At 42.5% G+C, this 20,643-nt stretch overlaps 2 protein-coding genes across 5 annotated transcripts in view; one reads left to right on the top strand and one right to left on the bottom strand.

The window, feature by feature from the left end:
* Window positions 1-3,693: 3,693 nt before the first annotated feature.
* On the bottom strand, window positions 3,694-10,390 carry MPLKIP (M-phase specific PLK1 interacting protein). Its single transcript, XM_021546890.3, has 2 exons — window positions 9,148-10,390; window positions 3,694-4,314 (listed from the first exon to the last, which is right to left on the bottom strand). Exons 1-2 carry the CDS (start codon window positions 9,673-9,675, stop codon window positions 4,111-4,113), a joined length of 732 nt encoding a protein of 243 aa, XP_021402565.3. The 5' UTR covers window positions 9,676-10,390; the 3' UTR covers window positions 3,694-4,110.
* Window positions 10,391-12,114: 1,724 nt separating this feature from the next.
* Window positions 12,115-20,643, top strand: part of SUGCT (succinyl-CoA:glutarate-CoA transferase) — a 392,399-nt gene continuing 383,870 nt past the window's right edge. For 2 of the 4 annotated variants that reach the window (XM_031503930.3, XM_085570478.1), the window contains exons 1-3: window positions 12,117-12,316; window positions 18,502-18,553; window positions 18,647-18,720. In XM_031503930.3, coding sequence (XP_031359790.3) covers window positions 12,151-12,316; window positions 18,502-18,553; window positions 18,647-18,720 — 292 coding nt within the window. In that variant the 5' untranslated portion in view covers window positions 12,117-12,150. Of the gene's footprint in view, window positions 12,317-18,501; window positions 18,554-18,646; window positions 18,721-20,643 lie in introns of all 4 variants that reach the window. The other 2 variants (XM_085570464.1, XM_085570470.1) reach the window with 2 other exon arrangements.

The raw sequence follows: 20,643 nt of genomic DNA, 5'->3' as shown, positions 1-20,643 counted from the left end.
CTCAGTTTGTGCCTTTTGAGACATACAGACGAAGTTACTGTAGGCAAAAATAATTTGGTTTTAAATTAATGAGTGAATGCTGAAACTGAATTACTGTTGAGAATAAACACAACTTGATTTCTTTCATTTCTTGTGCTGTAAAAAGTTGTTTGAACCATCTCAAATGATAAAAACGTTTATCTAATTCCCTATGTCAATTGGTATGCAAGTTTCTGAAAGCCTGAGACATGAAAATCATTACATGATTCTTCACCCATCAGTGTAGGCAATCCTTCTTTTCCTCTGCCAGTTCTAAGAAGATGGAAGGCAAGCACGAAGCTTTGGGGAAAAGAGAACAGTCTTTACTCTTGAGAATTTTGGAAAATCTAAGAACGAGTCTAATTCATTGCAAGACAGTGATGTATAAAAGCACATGTATGAATTTTAATTCAGAACAATTGCTAGGCAGAGGAATAAACTGCAGTGCTGGTAAAAAGCATTGATGGATCAATGGATGACAGAATTCTCAAACGGTAGCATCAGATACTTACACATCCCGGTTGCATGAGCAAATCCTCTGATTTCAGTTAGATTACTCAAAAGCACAGCTTGAAAAACAACACACTATAAAGAACTTTTCTTTAGAAGGAAGGTGAACAGGTACTTGTAGAATTTCCATATAATGCATTTTTCAAATTCTCCCCCCTCTGATTTCTACTGAAATAATTTATAAAATGTTAAGCGCACATAAAGACATCCTTGACAAGATAAGCCAAAAGTAGTTATCCATTCTGCTGACCAGACACATTTTACCTGGTAAATGTTCCCAGCTTTGACATTAGGAAAATGCTACATCTCAATGCATTACTTCTAATTCTAAGAGAACTTCAACATGAAATTTTAAAATTCCATTTTAATTTAAATTTTAATATGCTACATTATTTAACAATTTCAATGTGTGTACTGAGTGCCACAGAAGAATGAATATTCCATATTATAAAGCTGGAATGAAAACCCAAACCTGAAGTTTGAACTATTATAGTGCACATCCGAGGTTACTATCCACCCAGTGTATTGCTGCATCACACATGTTCTTGACTGATTTAAGTTCTTGTTATTGTTAATGTAGTAGTGATGCAGTTCACTTTTAAACACAGGAGCAAACAGCAACAAGTGAATTCAATTTTTGCTTGACAAACATAAGGCAAACAAAACAGAATGATAAAGTGTATGAACCCAAACTTCTGAAAACGAAGCTAACTTACCTTCAAATCTATGGAGTCTGTTGAAGAAAAGAGCAATGCCCATATATCCAATGTGTCCGTTACAGAAGACTTCCTTCATTAACAAGACATAAGCACCATTTTGTTTCACGGGCTCATGAAAAAAGGATGTATTTTGTGCTTTACATTTTGTCATCACATGCTATTTTGAGTGTCATATTGGTACTATGAAGTGGCTTCATTAACAAATGAGGAAGTGATATATCCTCTCTCCATCTGATGTTTGCCAAATGGTAAAAAGAAAAAAAAACAAAACTGGTGAGGAGGTATGTTCTTAAGCTTCACAGATATCATGGCAAAAAAGGAAAAGCTTAAATTGACTTTAAGAACATTATATTTATAGTTCTGAACGTGTTCATGCATTTTACAGCTCTTCAACAATGACATATTTAAATTTTACTGCAATTACAGAATTTCCCCCAGAAGCCAGAAAGGTGAATAATGTTTAAGTTTTTGGTGCTGATTCTTGACCAAATTATTGTAGCCTTTAGCAGTATGATGTACTTAAATTTTCTAAGTCATATCCTGAAGTGCACTGAAGCAGCAATTTAAGAGACAGCACTGTGGAAGGTCTGCATGGATTAAATAGCATTTCATGATTATTTCCTCAGTTCTCTTTCTGGAACTTTTACCTTCACTGATGTCTGCCACCTGGTTCCAGGAGTTAAGAGTTATTACCAGAGGAGTCTGGCTTTGATGTCTGGGTCAACTGCAGCGCAAAAGTGGAAAAATCCATCTTTGCAATGTGCAAGGGCAGCTCATACTGAACTGGTTACTGTGTAAGAAGTCCCACCTCTAACAGTCCCTTTTCTCTCAGGAATCCCTTACCTCTCCTTTCTCCCTTCCAAACCCAGACGCTTATCATGTCTGAGAACACATCATGGACTCACCATCTTAAATAAAATCATATTTGTTAATCCAAGATCACCAAATATTGCAAAAAATAAATTCAATTTCAATTACATGGGAAACAGCATCAAAACAGGGCACTTGATTAAGCACACTACAACTTTTTTTTTCTGTAAGCTTAATAGCATCTGTCAAGATTTAAAAGACAAAAGTGGAAAGAAAACTTGACACTTCAATTTTCACAATTATGTTGATTAACTTACGTATAAATTCTGCAACTTGTCAAGTTTAGCTGGTACCTATTACAGGTAACAATACTGATTGCTGCCATTTAAGGCACCATTTTTTGATTCTGGGATGAAGATTTAACCATTCTTCTATCCAGCATGCATTATGTTCTCAGTTCTTGAGGCAGCCTTTTTGGATATAATACTAAAATAATAGGGTCCATTGGAGGAAGACACAAGTGGCATAATTTAGATTATGGTCCTAAGAATACAAGAGACTCAGCACATTTGAACATATTAACCTCCCCTTACAGTTTGAAGTTGTTCCTGAAGGCAGTATAAACATAACAAATCTTATGCTGAAACAGATAAAGAGTACAGAGGACTATCCTACCTCAGGAAAAGACAAAGTTACTAAGAACAGTTAATTGGGATTTCCTGTGCTTTTCTACCTAACCATGCCTCAGGACTACAAAACTCTTTTGAGTACATAAGAAGCTTAAAAGAACACATGTATTTTGAAAACTAAACTAAAGGTTTTATTTAACGAAGTTTTTACACTCTACCTTGGCTTAAAAGCCAAGATCAACAAACAAGTAGTGGTATGTTGAACAGTAAATGTATCTAACTACTGCAGGTTTAACATGGCTAGTTAAGAACATGCCTGCAGCTGGAACTATGTCTTTTCTATTCTACATTCTGGTATTCACTCCTGGATTTAAGCATGGATCTTCCATGTAAAGACAAGCTCTAAAAAACACCCAAACCACTGCCTTCCTCTTCAGTATAAAAATATAGCATGTACACACACAAAACAATTCTCCTGCCAATGATGCTTGCTCTAAGTAAAAATAAAAAATAATTGAAAAATATAAAATGGATAAAAAAGATGCTATGCATGTACTAACGTCAACTGTGTAACAAAACCTGTCATTCATTCTTTCCTATTCTAGAAAGAACATTTGCATTTACTTGAGCTTGATGTTTTATGCGTTCATTTGACTTAAATTGTCAACTTGTTACCGTAATCCAGAAATTTCTAATATTGATCCAAATATATATATATTTAAACACAAAAGCAAATAATTCTACAATTAAGTTTGTGACTCGAGATTGTTCAACAAATTAAACTTTCCAAAACCAATACATTTGTTTCCTGAGATGGCTATAAGTCATGTTTCAACTTCACATTACACTGCAATTAACAAAAAGAATTATGCACAAAACCAGATGTTAACTACAGCATACAAGCACACATACAGAAGTCACCTAATTTCAGTGTTGTGAATGACTGTGTTAATGTGTTCACCTTAACAAAGCTACTAAAATATTCTTTATACATTACAAAACAAGGATTTACAAAACTTTATTTTATTTCCAAGTTATTTCTATCTAAAAATGTTGAAACATAAAAAAGACCACATCCTAAGAGACTTTACAATAAAAGGCTAACAATCTGGCATGGGAGAGGGTAAGTATATGGAAACTTGTTTTAACAGTCACAAATCAGTCGCTGGTGATTAAAGAAAACTTTGTTCTTCAGAGCTGGTAGGCACTTCCACATAGCCAGAAATGTAAGTTTTCCTACCACTCCTTTTGCCTCCCATACATAAAAATATCCAAAGCAATAAAAAAAGGTAGGATAAAAGGGTGGACATGTGATGAAATAAAAGTATTGTCTAAAGTCTTGGTTATTGTTCATTTTGTGTAAGTGTAAAGATTCTGTCCCAAAGTTTTCCTGACAAGATGGAATTATTTGGCCTTTAAAAGTGTTAGCTGAAATACCTCCCTTTTTTACCAGTATATGTTGTTTGCTCACTGCTGTATTGCTGGTTTATATCTGTAACAGACACTGGCTCTAGGCCAGCCCATGGGTCCTCAAGCATTGAAGGTCTGTAATAGTTTTCCACATCATTAGACACTCTTTTCTCTCTGCCATGCGCTGTACCAAATGGAGTAGATGTCCTGGGTGATCCCTTTGGAAGAAAACCATCAGGTAAAGAAACATTTAATAGTCTAATTCAAACTAAGAAAAAAAAAAAAGTTTAAAAAAAAAAACCTTAAAATGTTTCCTTCTATTGTAGTAGAGCTCTGAAGCTGATTAGTTAATCATAATTACTACACCTCACTTGCGTCTTCCTCAGGAAACATTAACTTTAATGTATTTTACTTAAAAGTGATGATTTACTAGGATAAGAAAAAAGCACCACCCACAGTCTTCTCCCAAATACTTGTTTACATCTCTCTGGCAGCTCATGCTACTTTTCATAATCTGTTAACATGTCTGAAATAACTTGAACAACAAAACAGGGAGTTAGAGGCTAAGGGAGAGCTGACAATATTAAAAAGAGTAGAAGTCAAATATTAAGTACTTACAGATTGAACACAGCATTCTATAACGCAAATAGCTACAAAGAATTCACTGGGAAAAAAAATTCTCTTTTAACCAAACCAGTGTTCTGTGAAATTTGAGAACAGATTATTTTATATACAACCTCAGTGGTAATCAGTGATTTAGCAGGTATTGACTTTTGCAGGGAGCTTTTCATATTTGATTCTTTTTTTAAGATCAAGGATCACAACAATTGCTTCTGTAAAGCTGCTACAAGTCTGCAGCTTAAAGAGTGCTGTGACATGAAGGACATTGTTCTCCTCAGATTCACTCCTCTAAAAGGTGAAGTTTATCTAAATCTGTACTCATTTAAATTGTTTTAACCTAAATTAAGCAACCCATACTACAGATATACAGTAATCTCCAAGCATGCCCATTGCATTCTGTATGGTTAGAGCAACAGGATGCCTTGAGGCTGTTATCAGATTTTGTAAAGCAGGGTAAAAGCACTTGATTGATGGCTGCTTTCCCCCACAACCCAGCCACCTCTGAATTTTTGGATCAGCAGTGATGGTATTTGAATTTGACTTGTAAGCCCTAAAAACATCTATGTAAATAGATCACGTGAAACAATTTCTGAGCAAAACTGAGAAATGGTGCCATAAAGTGAAAGACCCAATGTTTACCCAGAAGAACAGATTTCACTCAGACAGCTTGAACCTATTTCTGCTAATGTGCTGTGGCAGAAACGTTCTGATGTTTCAACACATTTCTACCACAAGAAACTTTTCAGCAAGAACTTTTCAGGACCTCCTGAAGTTTGATGATAATGGATACATGATCAAATGTGGGAACATCCATGTCTAATTTATAGAGCACTTTCTCTTTAGAAACTTTCAGTTTCTAATGATTCTTTGCAGCTAGGTTATGTAGCTAAGAGGATGATCCTCACATAGAAGAATTTCTAAAAGGTGGTGAATTACTATACTGTATCAAATCCCATGAGGGTCAGAGAATCACCTCAGAATACATCTAAAAACTCTCCAAGGGGCATGGAATTTCCTAGAATAAGATTGCATGCTCTAGCAACAGTGACATTTATGTTAAGTAGTCACATTTAGTAGTAAAACAGCAGTACCCAGCTTCCTGTTCTAAATAAACAAAGAACTCTACCATCCCTAAACTACCACATATAATTAAAACCTTTTAACTTCGACAATGTAAAACAGGTTGAATGTGGATTTCATTTATTGCTGTGTTTAATCTGCAGAATGCAAAAGAAACATGAGCTGATATAATGATCTGCAGTATTCAGGGAAGGAGCAAAATAATTCAAAGGTAAGGCTCATTTGGATTTATTTAATAATCTTAAATTTCACTACAGTAAGATGCAGGTCATCAGTAACACTGACATTACACTAACATTTTAGCACTTTCGAAATAAAGGCAATTTATTATTCTGTAATACAAGATCTACAGCTTTCAGTACATGTTATATTTAAGCATGTAGATTATTGAAGTTTAGAATAGTAGTCATATGCTCTTTCCCCCTCTGAATTTTTTTTAGGGAAGAAAACAAAAATGTAATTATTTACACTACAGACCTGTGGAAAAGGAAATCATCTCTACCTGTACAAGTGAAACCATTCAGTGCAAGGGCACTATCTGGTACCAAAGACTGCCTAAAAAAACTTTCTATTAGTTATCACTAATGCCAACAGCATTTTCTCAATGAACTTTTCTTAAAAATAACAGTCAATCTATTCTCAGTACTTTTTCTCTAGATAACAAATCTCTCTTTGGAGTAGAAAACAACAGCTTTTAGTGCTATTCATTAAAAAGTTACTGAGTGTAATAATATTGCCTTGAAACTGGGGACAGTCACTCCCTTTATCAGTTTGCTTCACCTGATGTAATTACAGTTGCTGGCATATGCACAAACACAAAAATCACAATTGTACCATTTCAAAATGGTGGCATTTCTTTTACTTCCTGTAATAATTTTTGATCCATACCATTCTGTAGCTGCTGACAGCAGCTAGTTCAGTAGTTCCTGCTAAGTGTAGGGAATGAAACATTACAACTAAGTGAATTCTAAGTGGAGATGAGAAATGCAACAAAGACAAGTCACAGAACAGTTTGAGCTGGAAGAGGCCTTACAGATCATCTAGTTCCAACTTTCCTCCTGAGGGCACGGACACCCCCCACTAGTCCGGGTTGCTGAAAGCCCCATCCAGCCTGGCCTTGAACAATGCCTAGGATGGTGCATCCACAACTTCTCCGGGCAACCTGTTCCAGTGCCTCACCACCCTCACAGTACAGAGCTTCTCCCTAATATCCAATGTAAACTGCTCTCACAGTTTAAAGGCATTCTCCCTTGTCCTGTCACTACAGGCCCTTGTTTCCAGAAACATGTTTTGGTAAAATATAAAGCAGAAGCACCTCTGCAGAAAAAACAGAAAGTGCTGTAAACTACTGGCCACATAAAGGTAGAGTAAGCCATTTCAGAAAAAACCAAGCTCAGTATGCTTTTCTTCAAGTTTTCTGTTTGTTTCAAAGAATGAAAGTCTTTGAGCACAAAATGAGTACAGAATGCTAATGGCAAGACATTAATAGAACACTAAACATAAACTGTCTTTTGGATTTTTCTAATGCAATTTTAAAGGGCCACTTAAGACTTTCATATCAAAAGTGACTGTAGCATCACAAATGTCAAAGGCATTGGAGTTCACTTAACAGGATCTAGAGAGGAGAGGAGACAATGCACATGCCTCACAAGAACCCTGATGCTTAGAAAATGCAGAAAGGCTTTCTACCTGAATCTATTTATGGCCTCATGGGCAGAGATCCTTGCCCACACCAAAGCAGATGAGGACTCATGGTTTATGAGAATAACTCCCTCTCTGGTCACCTCTACTGCCCTCCCAGGCAGAACAGCTCATGTGTGCACACAGTGCAGACTCACACACTTCTTCAGTCCTGGGCAAAACTACAGACATTCAATATCCTTTGAGTCTCTGAAGGAGCTGCCATCAGGCCAGTGCTCCTAAACTACACACAAGGTCTAAAGAAGGAAAGGGGAGAAGGGAAGATGTGACAGTCTGAGATTGGATTCAAACTTGTACCTTCTTTATGTTATGTTTCTTACCTCAGAATGTAACCTGACATAATTTATGTCAGGTTTCTTACATAAGAATGGAGCCTATGGGAGGGTTTCCGTCTTCAGGTGCTGACATGAAACAGTTCTAAAACTAAACACAAAAGGATTCCTGCATATTCTTCTGCTCAATTAATTCTAAGGCAGGCTTTGAAAAAAACACTTAATTGAACAGTCAAAGAGTGATCTTTTGAAGGGAAATTAGACATCAATGACATAAATTGTCCCTCTATAATGTATAGCAGAAATGCCACATGCTTGGCTTTTTCAAAAGGCACTGAGGTTATGCAATCTGTTGGTTTCCATACCAGGGGAGTCTCTGCTGTTATGCTGAAGACAATGCATAAATTTTGTAACGATCCCCTTCCATCAACTACGAGATTTCTGAGTTAACTGCATCATAAGAAAGTAACAGACTACTAGTCTTCAATGGACACATGACAATGTAGTGCAAGTACATTAAGATTTTACTAATCTCTATTAAGATATGACTTCATTATCATATCTAATCAAGTATCAGTAAGAGCAAAAAAAAAAAAATATCATTGTACTGCACGAGTCATTTGTTACACTTTTATGGCTAATATTGCATAAAGCCAGTTATACACATAAAGCTGTTATCCTGAGAGCTATCATCCCTGTGTGCATTGCCAGTCACATGCTACAAATAACACGCCTGCAAAAATGCTTAACTCACAGAACCTGTTGTAGATGGCTTTCAGTGCAAAGCAAGGTCTTTAACATGAGAGTCTATTACCACAACAGATGCCCTCAGCTTAATTCCCTTTAATAGAGCACTCCTTTTCTCTGTCCACGTCCCTGAAAACTCTGTGTGGATAGGGTGTGGATAGGACAGCTCCCGCGATGGACAACACGGGCAAAATAGACGCACACCGCAATTCACCACCGCATTAAAGAGAACTGATCTGAGGGAGGCAGGAAGGTGACTGCTGTCGTTTTGGCCGGTGCTTAATTTCTCTACCTTCATACACCAGAATATGAAAAAAAGCTGCACTTGTGTCTTCACAACCCGCCAGCCTACGGCTCTCTCCCCTTTCCTCATCTCACAGCTGCCTGTGCTCTGTCTGTCCTCTCTACCGCGGAGGAAATAGGCGGGGGGAAGCTGATGTTGCCCAGCGATGTTCAAGCCTGGCTCTTCCCTGAAAATCCTGTTAGCGGTGGATGATGCTCTGGCACAAGGCCCCAGTGTGCCTCCCCCAGCGGGTTACGGGCCTCACCTAGAAGCAGCAGCAGCAGCTCCCTCCCTCCTTCCCTCCCTCCTTCCTTCCCCCCCGTGTCCCTCTGCGCTGTGCCCCGTACCTGGAAGTGCCTCTGGAAGCCGCCGGGCGAGCGCTTGTGCTGCGGCGGCGGGTGCAGAGGCGCCCCGGCCGGGGAGGCGCCGCCGTACGGAGCCGGGTACCGGGGGCTGACGCTGTGCGGCCTGCGCGGGGTCTGCGCCCCCGGCGAGGGGCTGCCGAAGCGCCCGTGGAACCCGGGGCCCCGGGGCGAGAGGCCGCTGCCGTGCGGCCCGGGCCGGTGGCCGTAGGGCGGCGTCTGGTGGGGGCTCCCGTAGCCCCGCGGAGAGGGCGGCAGGGGTCCTCCGCCGGAGGGAGGGCTCCGGAAGCCGCCGCCCGCGTAGGGAGGGGTCGGTGCGCGGAACCCCGGCCGGTACATGGCCGGGAGAGGCCGGGAATGGCCGGGACAGGCCGGGAATGGCGGCGGGAGCGGAACCCGGGCAATGGCGGCGGCGCCGCGTCCGCTCTTTTCTCGTCCCCCGCCCCTTCCCCCCCAGGCGGGCGGCAGGTTCCGGCCTCCAAACGTTCCGGGACGGGGAGGCGAGGCGCCCATCCCATCCCATCCCGCCGGGAAGCGGGCCCGGCAGCCTCCACAGGCACCCGTCGTGCTTTCAGCTGGATAGGAGAAATCCGGAGCAGGAGTCTCAGGAGATGCCCGGCACCTCAGACGGATGGGGCTCACGGCGTCCGTGGGCTCGGCGTGGCTGCCAGCGGATGCCCGCGGTTCCGCTCGCAGCGGCTGAAAACAGCGAAACCAGCTCCTGTAAAGCAGAGCAGTGTTTGCCTCACGCTTCGTGTCGCTTCAGATACACTTACTGTGCGCCTTTGCTCTGGAGTCTGAGCCTGCGAGCTACGGCAGATGGAAAAAACAGTGTGACACTGACTTTAAAGAGCACTTTAATGAAAGGGTTTTCCTCAAAATCAGTTCGAGCTGTCGGCAATCGAGCGGTAGCTCAGGCGAAGACTTACTCATAGAAACTTGTGGCAAAATGCTGTTTTGTAGGGGAACTTCATATTTAGCACAAAGTCAATTTAACGGTGTTGTTTATTACCATTCTGGCTCCGTTTTCAGGTGCATAATAATGCAAGTCCTCAACAACGCTGTAAAAAAATAGTAAAGATTTTATTATTATTATTGATTTCTGTCAGTACAACAAAGCACTACTCGGTTTTAGGACATTGCAACATAGGAAGATTAAGAAGGGCTTTCAGAACAGCAGTTAACAAAAGTCAACTACTAAAATAAACAGAAAATTTCTGTGTTTTATATATCAGTCTTGCTTTTCTTTAGCTTTAAACAGGTTTTGGTTTGTTTTTTTACAATGACAAAGTTTATATTCACAGGGAACTCACCTCCCCACTGTTATACAATCTCTCTGTGAAAAATGAGGCAATATCTTATAAATTCTAAAATGGAAAGAGACTAAACTTGCTTATTTAATTTTTTTATTTCTCCTTCAATCTGGAAGACTATCTGTTTTTATTGTGCACACAAGGAATGCCATGTCTACGCAAGACAGTTTATCAATGTAAGTTATCAAATTATTAGTCTCATTCCAAAAAAGCACAGTTTAATTTAAGCTCTCTTCACACCACATAAATTAGAAATACATACTGTTGTGCACCTGTTGAGTTATACTGGGGCAATTGTGCTGATTAATTTCTTCTTTTTGACAAATCTTTAAGCATCCATGTAGTACTTTTGATTACACACAGCATGTCCAGTCAACAAACTTGTCATGTAGATTTTCTTTATGTTCTTCCTCAGCATTTAGGCAGACTGAGATGTGGCATGTCTCAAGCCTGTGCTATTTGTCATGCTCATTTTCAAGCAGTCAGAAGTTTCAGCTGCTTTTGAAATACAGGAGTTGTCTTATCCTCACATATTTCTGACAAACCAATGCCGAACTTCTGTGCAGGCTTTTTTATCCTGTTAGAGAGGCAAGAAAACACCATGGTGTTCCTCTAAATAAGCCTTCTGCTCTGTCCTAACACAGACTAAAAGTAGTCTGAGGGTACTTCGAAGAGTTGCTCAAAGCTAACCCTTCCATAACTGCACCCAGCTGAAGATACAGCTTACAGTGTAAGTGATATTGCACCTACAGTGATGGTGAAATAAAGGGAAGGATCTCCCTGGCGCCGCTGAGCGCATCCAGTGCGGCTGCCTGCCTTGGTAAGCGCGGAAAACCCTGCGGGGGGTGGTGGTGGTGGTGGGTGTTATAAGTTGAGGCGAATAATTTGATTCAGCCTTTTAAGATCAATTAATATTTTTATTAATTACAGCAAGCGATAGCAAGCAAAACAGCGCTGGGTTCAGCTGGGAGCCTGGCTCTGCCAAAAGCTGACAGCCTTTCCTTCTCTTCAGTCCCTTTTTATCTTGCATGAGTGGGGGGTGATGAGTCTCGTTCCACCGTGGTTATCAGTCCCAAAAACAATGGATTTCACAAGTGGGGTGGTGTGTCTTCTTCCACTTCGGTTTATCAGTTTTCAGCAACGATGGGTTTCCACTGCGGTTATCAGTTCCAGCCAGTCCTGCAAAATCTTTCACAATCTTTGTTTGTGGTTACCAGTCAAGCCTGCAAATTCCATGTCCCGACTTCCCCCCCTTTTATCCTAATTTCATACTTTTGATGAACAAACAAGTCAATGCAGTTTCTCACAGTGGGGAGAGGGGTGGCGGGAGGGTTTCTACTTTTATTCCACCTTGGCGATGTTGTACATCACGGTCTGTACGCCGGGCTGGAAGTACAAACTTCCAGCCATCAAACAGCGGAATTCCCGCCGCGAACATCTGCAGGACGCCTCCCTGCTTTTTGGAGTCCAGGCAGGAGTGCTTCTCAGCACAGGACAGGCGCACGGTGCCGCCGCGACCACCGGGACCGGCGCTGGGCTGGGGCCGCCGCGCCTGCGCTTCCCCGTCCCGGGAGAACCCCGGGCTGTCCCGGGAGCGGCACGGCCCGGCACGGGACGGGAAGGGGGCGGCGGCGGCGCCTGCGCCCAGCGCTCGGCGCTGTCCCGAGTGGCGGGGATGCTGCGCGCCGGGCTGGGAAGAAGGAGCCGATGTTGCGGAGGGCTCTGGAGGAGCCCGCGCCCCGAAGCTGCCGGCGGCGGTGCCACAGCCCTGAGCGCTGCCGCTGCCCCCGCTTCCCCGGGCCGCGGCGGCGGGGCGCGGAGCGGGGGCGCTCCCCCGGCAGGTACCGAGCCGTGCCGCACCCTCCTCCTCCTCCTCCTCCTCCTCCTCTGCCTCCCCTCTCCCGCCGCGCCGGGCCCCTCTGTCCGTCTGCTCCCGCCGGGCTCTGAGCTGGTGCCGCTTCTCTGGGGGGCGGGCGCCAAACACCTGCGGAGGTTCCTGCAGGGGCTGGCGAGCGCTCCCTGCGCGGCCCCGGGCAGCCTCGGGGCTCGCACTTCGCCCGCTTGTGACACGGAGCGTGTCGGCTCTCCCGGCAGCCCTGGCTAGCGAATGGCACGCCGTGTTCCAGGCCCGATCTTTTTGTAAGATCTAACTGCCTACAGTTGTGCTTTTTAATTTGGTTCGGTTTTTTTTTTTTTTGAATGAAATGAAATAAACCCAAACTGCAACAAAGTGATCGTACTCTGGCTTCAAGTGTCTCCGTTATTAAATAACAGAAAAAATAGTAACAGTGCTGTTGGTGGCACTAGAATCGGAGAAAGTTTGCAGTTCTGCCTCCTACTATGAACATACCAAGTGTTTTCCAGGCTGGAGTGTACCCACTGATTGTGAATTATTCCACGGTAGTGATGGACTTGATTATAACTTACTGCATGGATAAAGTGAAAAAATGCTGATTGTGCAGCAGTCATGTCTTCTGGAATTGAAAGTAATTGGAATGGAATCTCTTAATTTGCATTATTGCAAACATTAATTGGCTCGTCTAGGTGTCCTCTTCTGTCACAAGTGTAAAGGAAATATTTTTGGAATATGACACAAGAATTGATTTCTGTTCTATAAAATGATTTCTCTGTTGGTTGCTTATTCATCTTGTTAGGCTAGACCAACCTTGGAATGAGCTACTGAGCTAAGCTAAAGAGTGTAAATCATATTGAGAATGAGTGGGTCTATTTATTCTTAATCAAAGTAATTTGTGAAAGATACATATGACAGTCTAATTCACAATAAATTCAAGCATCATGGAAATCAAGAGTTTACACAGAGGCTATAGTTAGAGCTGACATGGTGATTTTTCATTCAGTCATCAAGTTACTGGTATAAAAAAAAGCAAAAATACAAGAGAAAATGTGAATTTGCATTTTAGAGAAGTTGGACTGTTGAGTCAGAATTCTAACAAAGTCTAACTTTGGGTATGTGCCTTCTTAGGAAGCTAGTGATTGAAGTAAAAACCCAGGAGATGTTTTTAGTTAATGCTGATGAATTCTGATCTCTTGTGTTTGTTTATGATGTGTTTTTGTTTCTTTTTGTTCCTACAGTAGGAACAAATTGTTTCTCCCTTATTCAGGCTTCATGTACCAGAACTGCTGATGTCAAAAGACTTGCTGCTGCAGTTTTTTCAGCAAATTAGTGTCACGCTGCATATATAATCTAGCTCATATATATATATATATATTGTGACTATATGTGTTCTATTCTGAAGAGACTAACAGGTCTGTTCCTCAATTCTCAAAAGTAAACTTTTGATCTCTCTTCTTTCTTGCATTTCTTCATTATTGTGGATATCTGTTATTTACTGGCATTAAAAAAATTAAATCACAATGGTCTGTTTGTCTTCAGAGCAACAGTTGTGCTCTCCTATTCTGTTCCAGCTATGGAAGAATCCTAACCCCTGGACATTAGATGATGCCATAATGTGAGTGATATGATAATTAGTAAGGGTTCATCAGTTTTAGTTATGCATAAATACATATTTACAGTATAATCTTCACATTTTTCAGGATTTTTTGGAAATATCTTTATGGATTCCTGCAACTTGACTGCAGGTAGAGAACCTGTTGGCTCTGAAGAGTTGCTATTATTCTTTGGTAGTGTATCTGTGAGTAGCCCTAAATATTGTCTCAGGATGAGAACAGGTGAGCTAAAGGTGTGGCAATAATAGAGGAAGGTGGACCTTTTTTAACTGAAATTACATATTTTTAATTTTTGAGGAGCTTCAGTAAAGCTTTTTACATAATTTTGAAAAAAAGAATAGTGTTTTTGTGGAGAAAATTGTGCATCCAGCTTCATAAAGCTGAAGTTATACTGGAGGGTCTGTGATGTTTACCTGGCACAACTGTTTTCCAACGTCTGGAACCCATGGGGGTGTGGAGCACTGAAGAGGAATAGCAGCCTGAGATTTTCCTAAAGGCTTTGAAAGTGCAAAACACATGGTCATCCTCAGATGTGCGTTTTCAACATGCTGCTCTGTCTGCATATTGTATTAAAGCACAAAACCTGTTAAATGGAAATCTCCCTGGAGCAAGTGGTAATAATGGAGGAAAATTTCTTAAAGATGAACAACAGGATGCAAGTGTCCTCATTCAGGGCAGTGCAGTTAATGAAAATATTTCAGCAGAAGCCTTGAATTTCTACTGCTGCTTCTCTGTACCTTTTTTTCATCTCTCTCTTGATATAAATCTCCTTCTTCCCACATGTAGGAAGGAGAGTTCTAAGGATGACTGAATGGTGGTTCGGGTCTAATGGGGGGAATGTGGAAAAGGTGATACAGGCATTCACTGCTGCATGATATAGGAGATGCACCACACTGCCCTGCAGGCTTTGAATGAATGTGGTTTGTTTGATTCCCACTCCCTCACCCCTCCAACATGTTTTACATCTTTCTATTACCAGGACAAGCACCAAAAAGAGATGCTTGCCACAAGTTGGTATGTGTCATTTTAGTGGTGTTACTGGCCAGGTGCCTTTGTTTTGTGTGTGATATGAGACCACCTTCCAAACAGTAACTGAAGGACTGTCCTCAGAGGGTGATGAAGTGTTTGTGTCATTAGCCTTCGATTAAAGACTGAGGGAAAAGAAGATAACCTAATGCTATCAAAGAAGTAGTTGGCCACCCTGTGGTCTAGACTGTGAGATTACTTGCTGTGTCTGTGATGTTTAATGTCATTACTGTTTCTTAGACCTGGTCAGGTTGGTAAGGGTGAGAGAAAGGAAGGAAACATTGTGATTTCTTAATAATTATCTTGCATGTGCAGCTGTGGGGTTTGTAATTTTCCCTTCTTCCCCCCATTCCCCCTCCCCGCTTCCCGTGCATTCCCCCTGCCTCCCGCGGTCCTTTGTCCCGTTCCTGTTTCCCTACCTTCCCCCTCACCACGCGGTCCTTTCCCATCACTGACCCTGGTGTTTCCCTGGCCCTCTCCCCTGCCTCCCATCCGCATTGGCCGCAGCTCAGGTTCCCCCTGCCCCGGCACGGGGTATAACCAACCCGTGGGTCGGTGCCCCAGGGTCTCGGGAACACGCTCCCACAATAAACACGTGTTTGCACCCGAGCCCCGTGTCGCCCTCTTGTCTGTTCCCGCGCTAGAACTGAGCCTCGCAGAGTCGAAGGGGAAAAAGCAGTGCCGCCTCTCCCCTCCTCCCGCTGTGTCCCACCGGCGCTCGCACGGAGCCGGTCTCGCACGGCAACAAATGGTAGCAGAGGATGGTTTTTCCCATCAATTTGTGAAAAGGGGGAGAAAGAAAGGAACTCTGCCGCCGCAAGAGCTCTGCAGACATTAAGAGGAGTTGACGCGCCGGGCGTAAAACAAACCCGAAGCTCTGGGACCCTCTTTGTCCTTGACGCGTGCTCTCTAACCTGCCCGGGAGCCACCGTGCTGCGGGGGCAGCTGGACTGCAGGGGCCAGGAGCCGGATGGACTTAACCGAGGACAAAGAGGAGAGTTTGGCAGAGGCTCGATGGACTGAGGTCAAAGAGTGGCCTGTCAGGGGACGGCATCTGAATGGAGACCAGAGGCTGACAGTGGCCGAACCCAAAGCTTCAGTGATGAGCTCTGGGTTAACGGGAGCACCCAGGTCTCTGGGAGAGCCAAACTATGAAAGAATATGTCCTCAGTTCAACGCGATTTTCCACCACCGAGGAGAGAGAGAGAGATTTCACCGCCTGAGCCCGGAGGGTAAGTTGGCTCAGAGCAGGGTGTGGGACCCTGGCGGGCAGCTGAGCTACCTTTTTTTCTTTTGAGTTTAAACCACCGTCCGTGTCCAGATGGGGGCTGTAGGCTTGCATGTCCCTGGCGGCCGGGAGGCTTTTTCTTTTCCGAGTAGGATGCAACCTTGATTGGTCTTTTTGGGGTAACTCATACTGGAAAGCTCCTTCTCTTTCTCGGAAAGCTGCCTTTTCTACCCTCTCCTCCCTATTCTGGGCTATGGGGACAGGGGGGGTCGAAAGGACACCAATGGGACAGAATTGTAAGCGGCGACGTCAGCTATGGGAGAATTGTTAACATCCTAAGAGAGGCCCTTCACATCCATGCATTTCGTCGGCTTCCAGCCGTGTCGGGCCCCTCTCCTGTAGTTTTCCCCTTTGGCTTCTGCGAAGCTTCCCCTTCCCTTTTCCCCACGGACTTCCCTGAACCTCCTCCCTTGGGGATGGCAGCGGCCGAGTCGCCCCAAGCACCCTGCCAGACACTGTTATCCTCCCTTAGGGGCGGCACTGGCCGTGCCTCCCCGGGTGAGATGCAGTGCACCTGGCACCCCCTCCCAAGATGGCACTGGCCACGCTACAGGGATCCCCTTTTCCCGCCTTGATCCTTCTCTTCCGCCCAAGTTTTCCTGCCAGCCCCACCCCTCCCCCAATGGCCCTGCACCATCCTGCAGCGAGCCAGCCCCTATTGGGGGGGAGGTGAGGTTGAATTAATCCCTCAGTCCTTCTTCTGGACCCCCCTCTGATGGGAGGGGTCGCCAGAGGGGCCCCTCCATTAGAGGACCTCCCTTTGTAAGAGAGCTTTCCCCTTTGCTGTGGGGGGTTTCCCCTTCAAAGGGAGTGGAGCTGGAAACCTGGACCAAAGCTCCACTGTTTTCTTTCCCCTGAAACAGTGGTGCCCAGGTTCACCCTCTATCCCATCTCCTAAATGTACCTTGCCCAAAGTTCCCTTATTATTTCAATACAAGTTTTCCCCATTGCTTGTAATAATTTGGAAAGAACTTCTTGGATTGAGTTATATCTTATAGAAGGAAATATAATCCTCTCTAATTACTGCCCACAATGCTATGCCAACTTTGCAATCAAATAATCAAATTGGAGAAACCACATCGCTGTTCGCTGCCTCTGCTCTGCTAGAATTTGAAAACCACAAGCATTGTGTCATGAATCCTACTTTCATCCTTGATACAGAATGTGTTTATGATAATTTTGTACCCTTTATCTTCAATTGTAATGTGGAAAAGATTTTTGCCCCATTCATTGTTAACTATGCTTGGTGTATCACTTTCTGATGTCTCTTTGTAACATTGCCAATTTGTTTTTAACTTAGAACTCCCTTTCCTTTATGTTAATGCAAAAGAATGAGCTGTGGGGCTTGTAATTTTCCCTTCTTCCCCCCATTCCCCCTCCCTCCTGCGGTCCCTTGTCCCCCTCACCAGGCGGTTCGGTCTCTGCCCCCCTGCCTTTCCCATCGCTGTCCCCGGGGTTTCCCTGCTCCTGTCCCCTGCCTCCTGTCCCATTGGCCATGGCTCAGGTCCCCCCCGCCCTGGCACGGGGTATAACCGATCCCCGGTCGGTGTCCCGGTGTCTCAGGAACACGCTCCCACAATAAACACGTGTCTGCACCCGAGTCCCGTGTCGCCCTTTCATCTGTTCCCACGCTAGAACTGAGCCTCGCAGAGTCGAAGGGGAAAAGCAGCGCCGCCTCTCTCTCCCTCCCGCTGTGTCCCACCGGCACTCGCCCGGAGCCGGTCTCGCATGGCAACATGCAGCTGCTATTGAAAGTGTTTCCTTGGCTCATGTATTCTGCCCGAAGTTTTGTAAGGGAATATTTTTTTTGTGTGTGTGATGCAAGTGGATAGGTAGGCCTACACAGGTCAAAACACTTTATGAATTCTACTATGCTTCCCATTGTTCTGGTACCCTTACTTTTTGCTTATGTCATTCTGATGTTGCTTGCTAAAATACTTTTATTGTATCTTTCTTCAGATTAGCCTTTAAAAGCAGTTTGTGGAAGGCACATATAAAGTATCAATATAAAGTAGCTTTATTGTAGACTTGCTAGGGAGTTAGAATAGGTTCTGAAATTTCATATATAAGGTTTTCCAACTTTGAAAGACTTTACTAATGTGGTATGCACCTAATAACCCATTTGTTCAGAAAGCTTTATTATCATTTATTAGGGAAGGGAGATGAGGGAGAATGATGGGTGTTCTAAAAACAATGTGTTTGTTTTTTTTGAGATTGAAGTCACTGTTTTTTGTTTCTTGTCAGGTGCTAGTAATGTAAAGCCATTGGATGGTGTGAAAATTCTTGATTTAACAAGGTTTGTGTTATGTCTATCATTTGTGACAGTGTCTAAATGCAAAGATTCTGAATGGAAAAGCTAAGAAAACAATATTTTTTTTTCATATTGAAGGGTTCTTGCAGGACCATTTGCCACAATGAATTTGGGAGATCTAGGGGCTGAAGTTATCAAAGTGGAAAGACCAGGTAAGATTTCTATTTGTTTATGTTAGGTATAAGAAGTACTGGATATTAAGTGTGTATGTATATACATCTATATCTATCTATCTATCTATCTATATATAATGTAAGGACATTGGGTAATTAGCTTCTAATTAAATTTTGTGTACTTTTTAGCTTAATGGTTTTCTTCTTCCACTCAGCACATGTGCTTCTTATCCAGAGTTTCTAAGGATTGGGTAATGGTAAAAAAATGCTTCATTCTTATGGCATAGCTACACTTTTTAGTTTGGAAGACCATATAAGAAGAATAACAAATTGCATGGCATTTGGGTCTGTTTTAGAAATAGTCCTCTCACTTGGCTCTAAGTTTTATGCATCATTACCCATTTGAGGTGTGCAATTATACCATAGCAGCTGCACATTGTGTAATGTATTTTTCCCTTTAAGCTTCTCCCTTTTGGTATTACTAGTCTTGCAACTAGTTGGTGAACATAGTTGAGGTGCTAAACAATATTACACTCCCTTTATTTTGTAACAGTTTATAATAATTTATAACATAAATGGAGATACAGAGAATGTAGTATGTTTAGTATTTTATTTGTAATATGAAATGTTGAATGTGTGGGCATTTAATGAAACAATAAATGTTTGACAAAGGTTTTTGCCACATCAGTCTATAGGTCATCCTTATTTACTGACCATTGCTCTAAAGGTTTGCACTTTTGTCACCAGGCAAAGGTGCATCAATTTTGTAGTATCAGATTAGACCAACACTCGTGGTATTCCAAACATCTAGGTAGTAGGAACAGAGCAATGTCAGCAATTAAGTATGAAGTATTGCTTTTGGAGCTTTGCACTTTTTTGTAATTTAAGAAGGGCAGCTTCAGAATTCTTAATTTCAAACATTTTAGGAGGTGAGTAATCCTCTCTTTCTGTGAGAGGATGCCTACTTTCACAGAAATATTAATCCAAAAGAACAGTAGCCCCACTAGTGTTCTACAGGGAGAGTATTACAAAAATGTTTTGCTTTGATTCACTTAAAGTACTTTAAGTGCCCCTGCCCCCCTGAGCATCCGGCTTGAACCAAAATAGTCTTTTGAGATAACAAACAGTAGAAATGTTGATAAGCAATTTATATGTTTGCATAACTTCTGCCACTGTAGATCTTAAATGGCTATAGATTTTTGTGTTATTATAGTGTATAGCATAATTGTGACAGTGGCTATGTAATATGACACCTAAGGTTCTTTAGCTTGTTTCTGTATCTGTGTTTCTGTATCAGTCTTCCATGCTGCCTCACTAAGGAAAGTTTTCAGTTATGTGAAGTTAACAAGTAGATGAAGTCTGGATATTGAAAGAGATACAGGAATGCACATGCTTGCTAACACTCAGGACAGTGATTCTATCTGAAGATGAATTTGGCTTTAATTCTATATAAAATAGATTGCTAGTCTTCATGATGAAAGGTTAAAAATTGGAAATTAAGCATAAATGATACAGTAATATCAGTGTCTGCAGCACATTTAAGGCAGGATTTCTGGAAGAGCCCTGCACCAGCTATAGCAAGCACTTCTTTTAGTTGGTGTTGTGCAGCACGCAACTTAATCAGTTGTCTGTCAGTGGTATCTCGATGTAATGTCTGGAGTGTTTCAGGAATAGATTACTGACCAGATGAACTGTGTGACTTGGTGCAGGCAACAGACTCTACTAAATTCTTCAGGATTGACTAAAAAGAATTTCATTGTAGCTCTACATTAAGTTAAAACAAACTACCAAAAGAGCTCCAATTCCCCTTTCCCCAGGCTCCTCAAGAAAACAACTAAAATACCAACCCACAAGTGAAAAACAACCAAAAAATGTGCAAATACACTAGTGGTGTGTATTTTCAAGATTAAGTGGAATCCCAACACTAGAAAAACTTTGTTCATTTTTCTTAATTGCATTCTC

The sequence above is a fragment of the Lonchura striata genome, chromosome 2, assembly GCF_050655825.1.
Source record: "Lonchura striata isolate lonStrDom1 chromosome 2, ASM5065582v1, whole genome shotgun sequence".
Taxonomy (NCBI): domain Eukaryota; kingdom Metazoa; phylum Chordata; class Aves; order Passeriformes; family Estrildidae; genus Lonchura; species Lonchura striata.
The sequence above is the reverse complement of the archived record's forward strand: the minus strand, read 5'-3'. Positions and strand labels throughout refer to the sequence as shown.

Excerpts from the sequence above, each read along its gene's own strand:
- MPLKIP (XM_021546890.3), bottom strand. The coding sequence starts at position 9,675 with ATGGGCGCCTCGCCTCCCCGTCCCGGAACGTTTGGAGGCCGGAACCTG. Across the intron at positions 4,315-9,147 it reads GCTTCCAGAGGCACTTCCAG|GGATCACCCAGGACATCTAC; the intron begins GTACGGGGCACA and ends TTTCTTCCAAAG.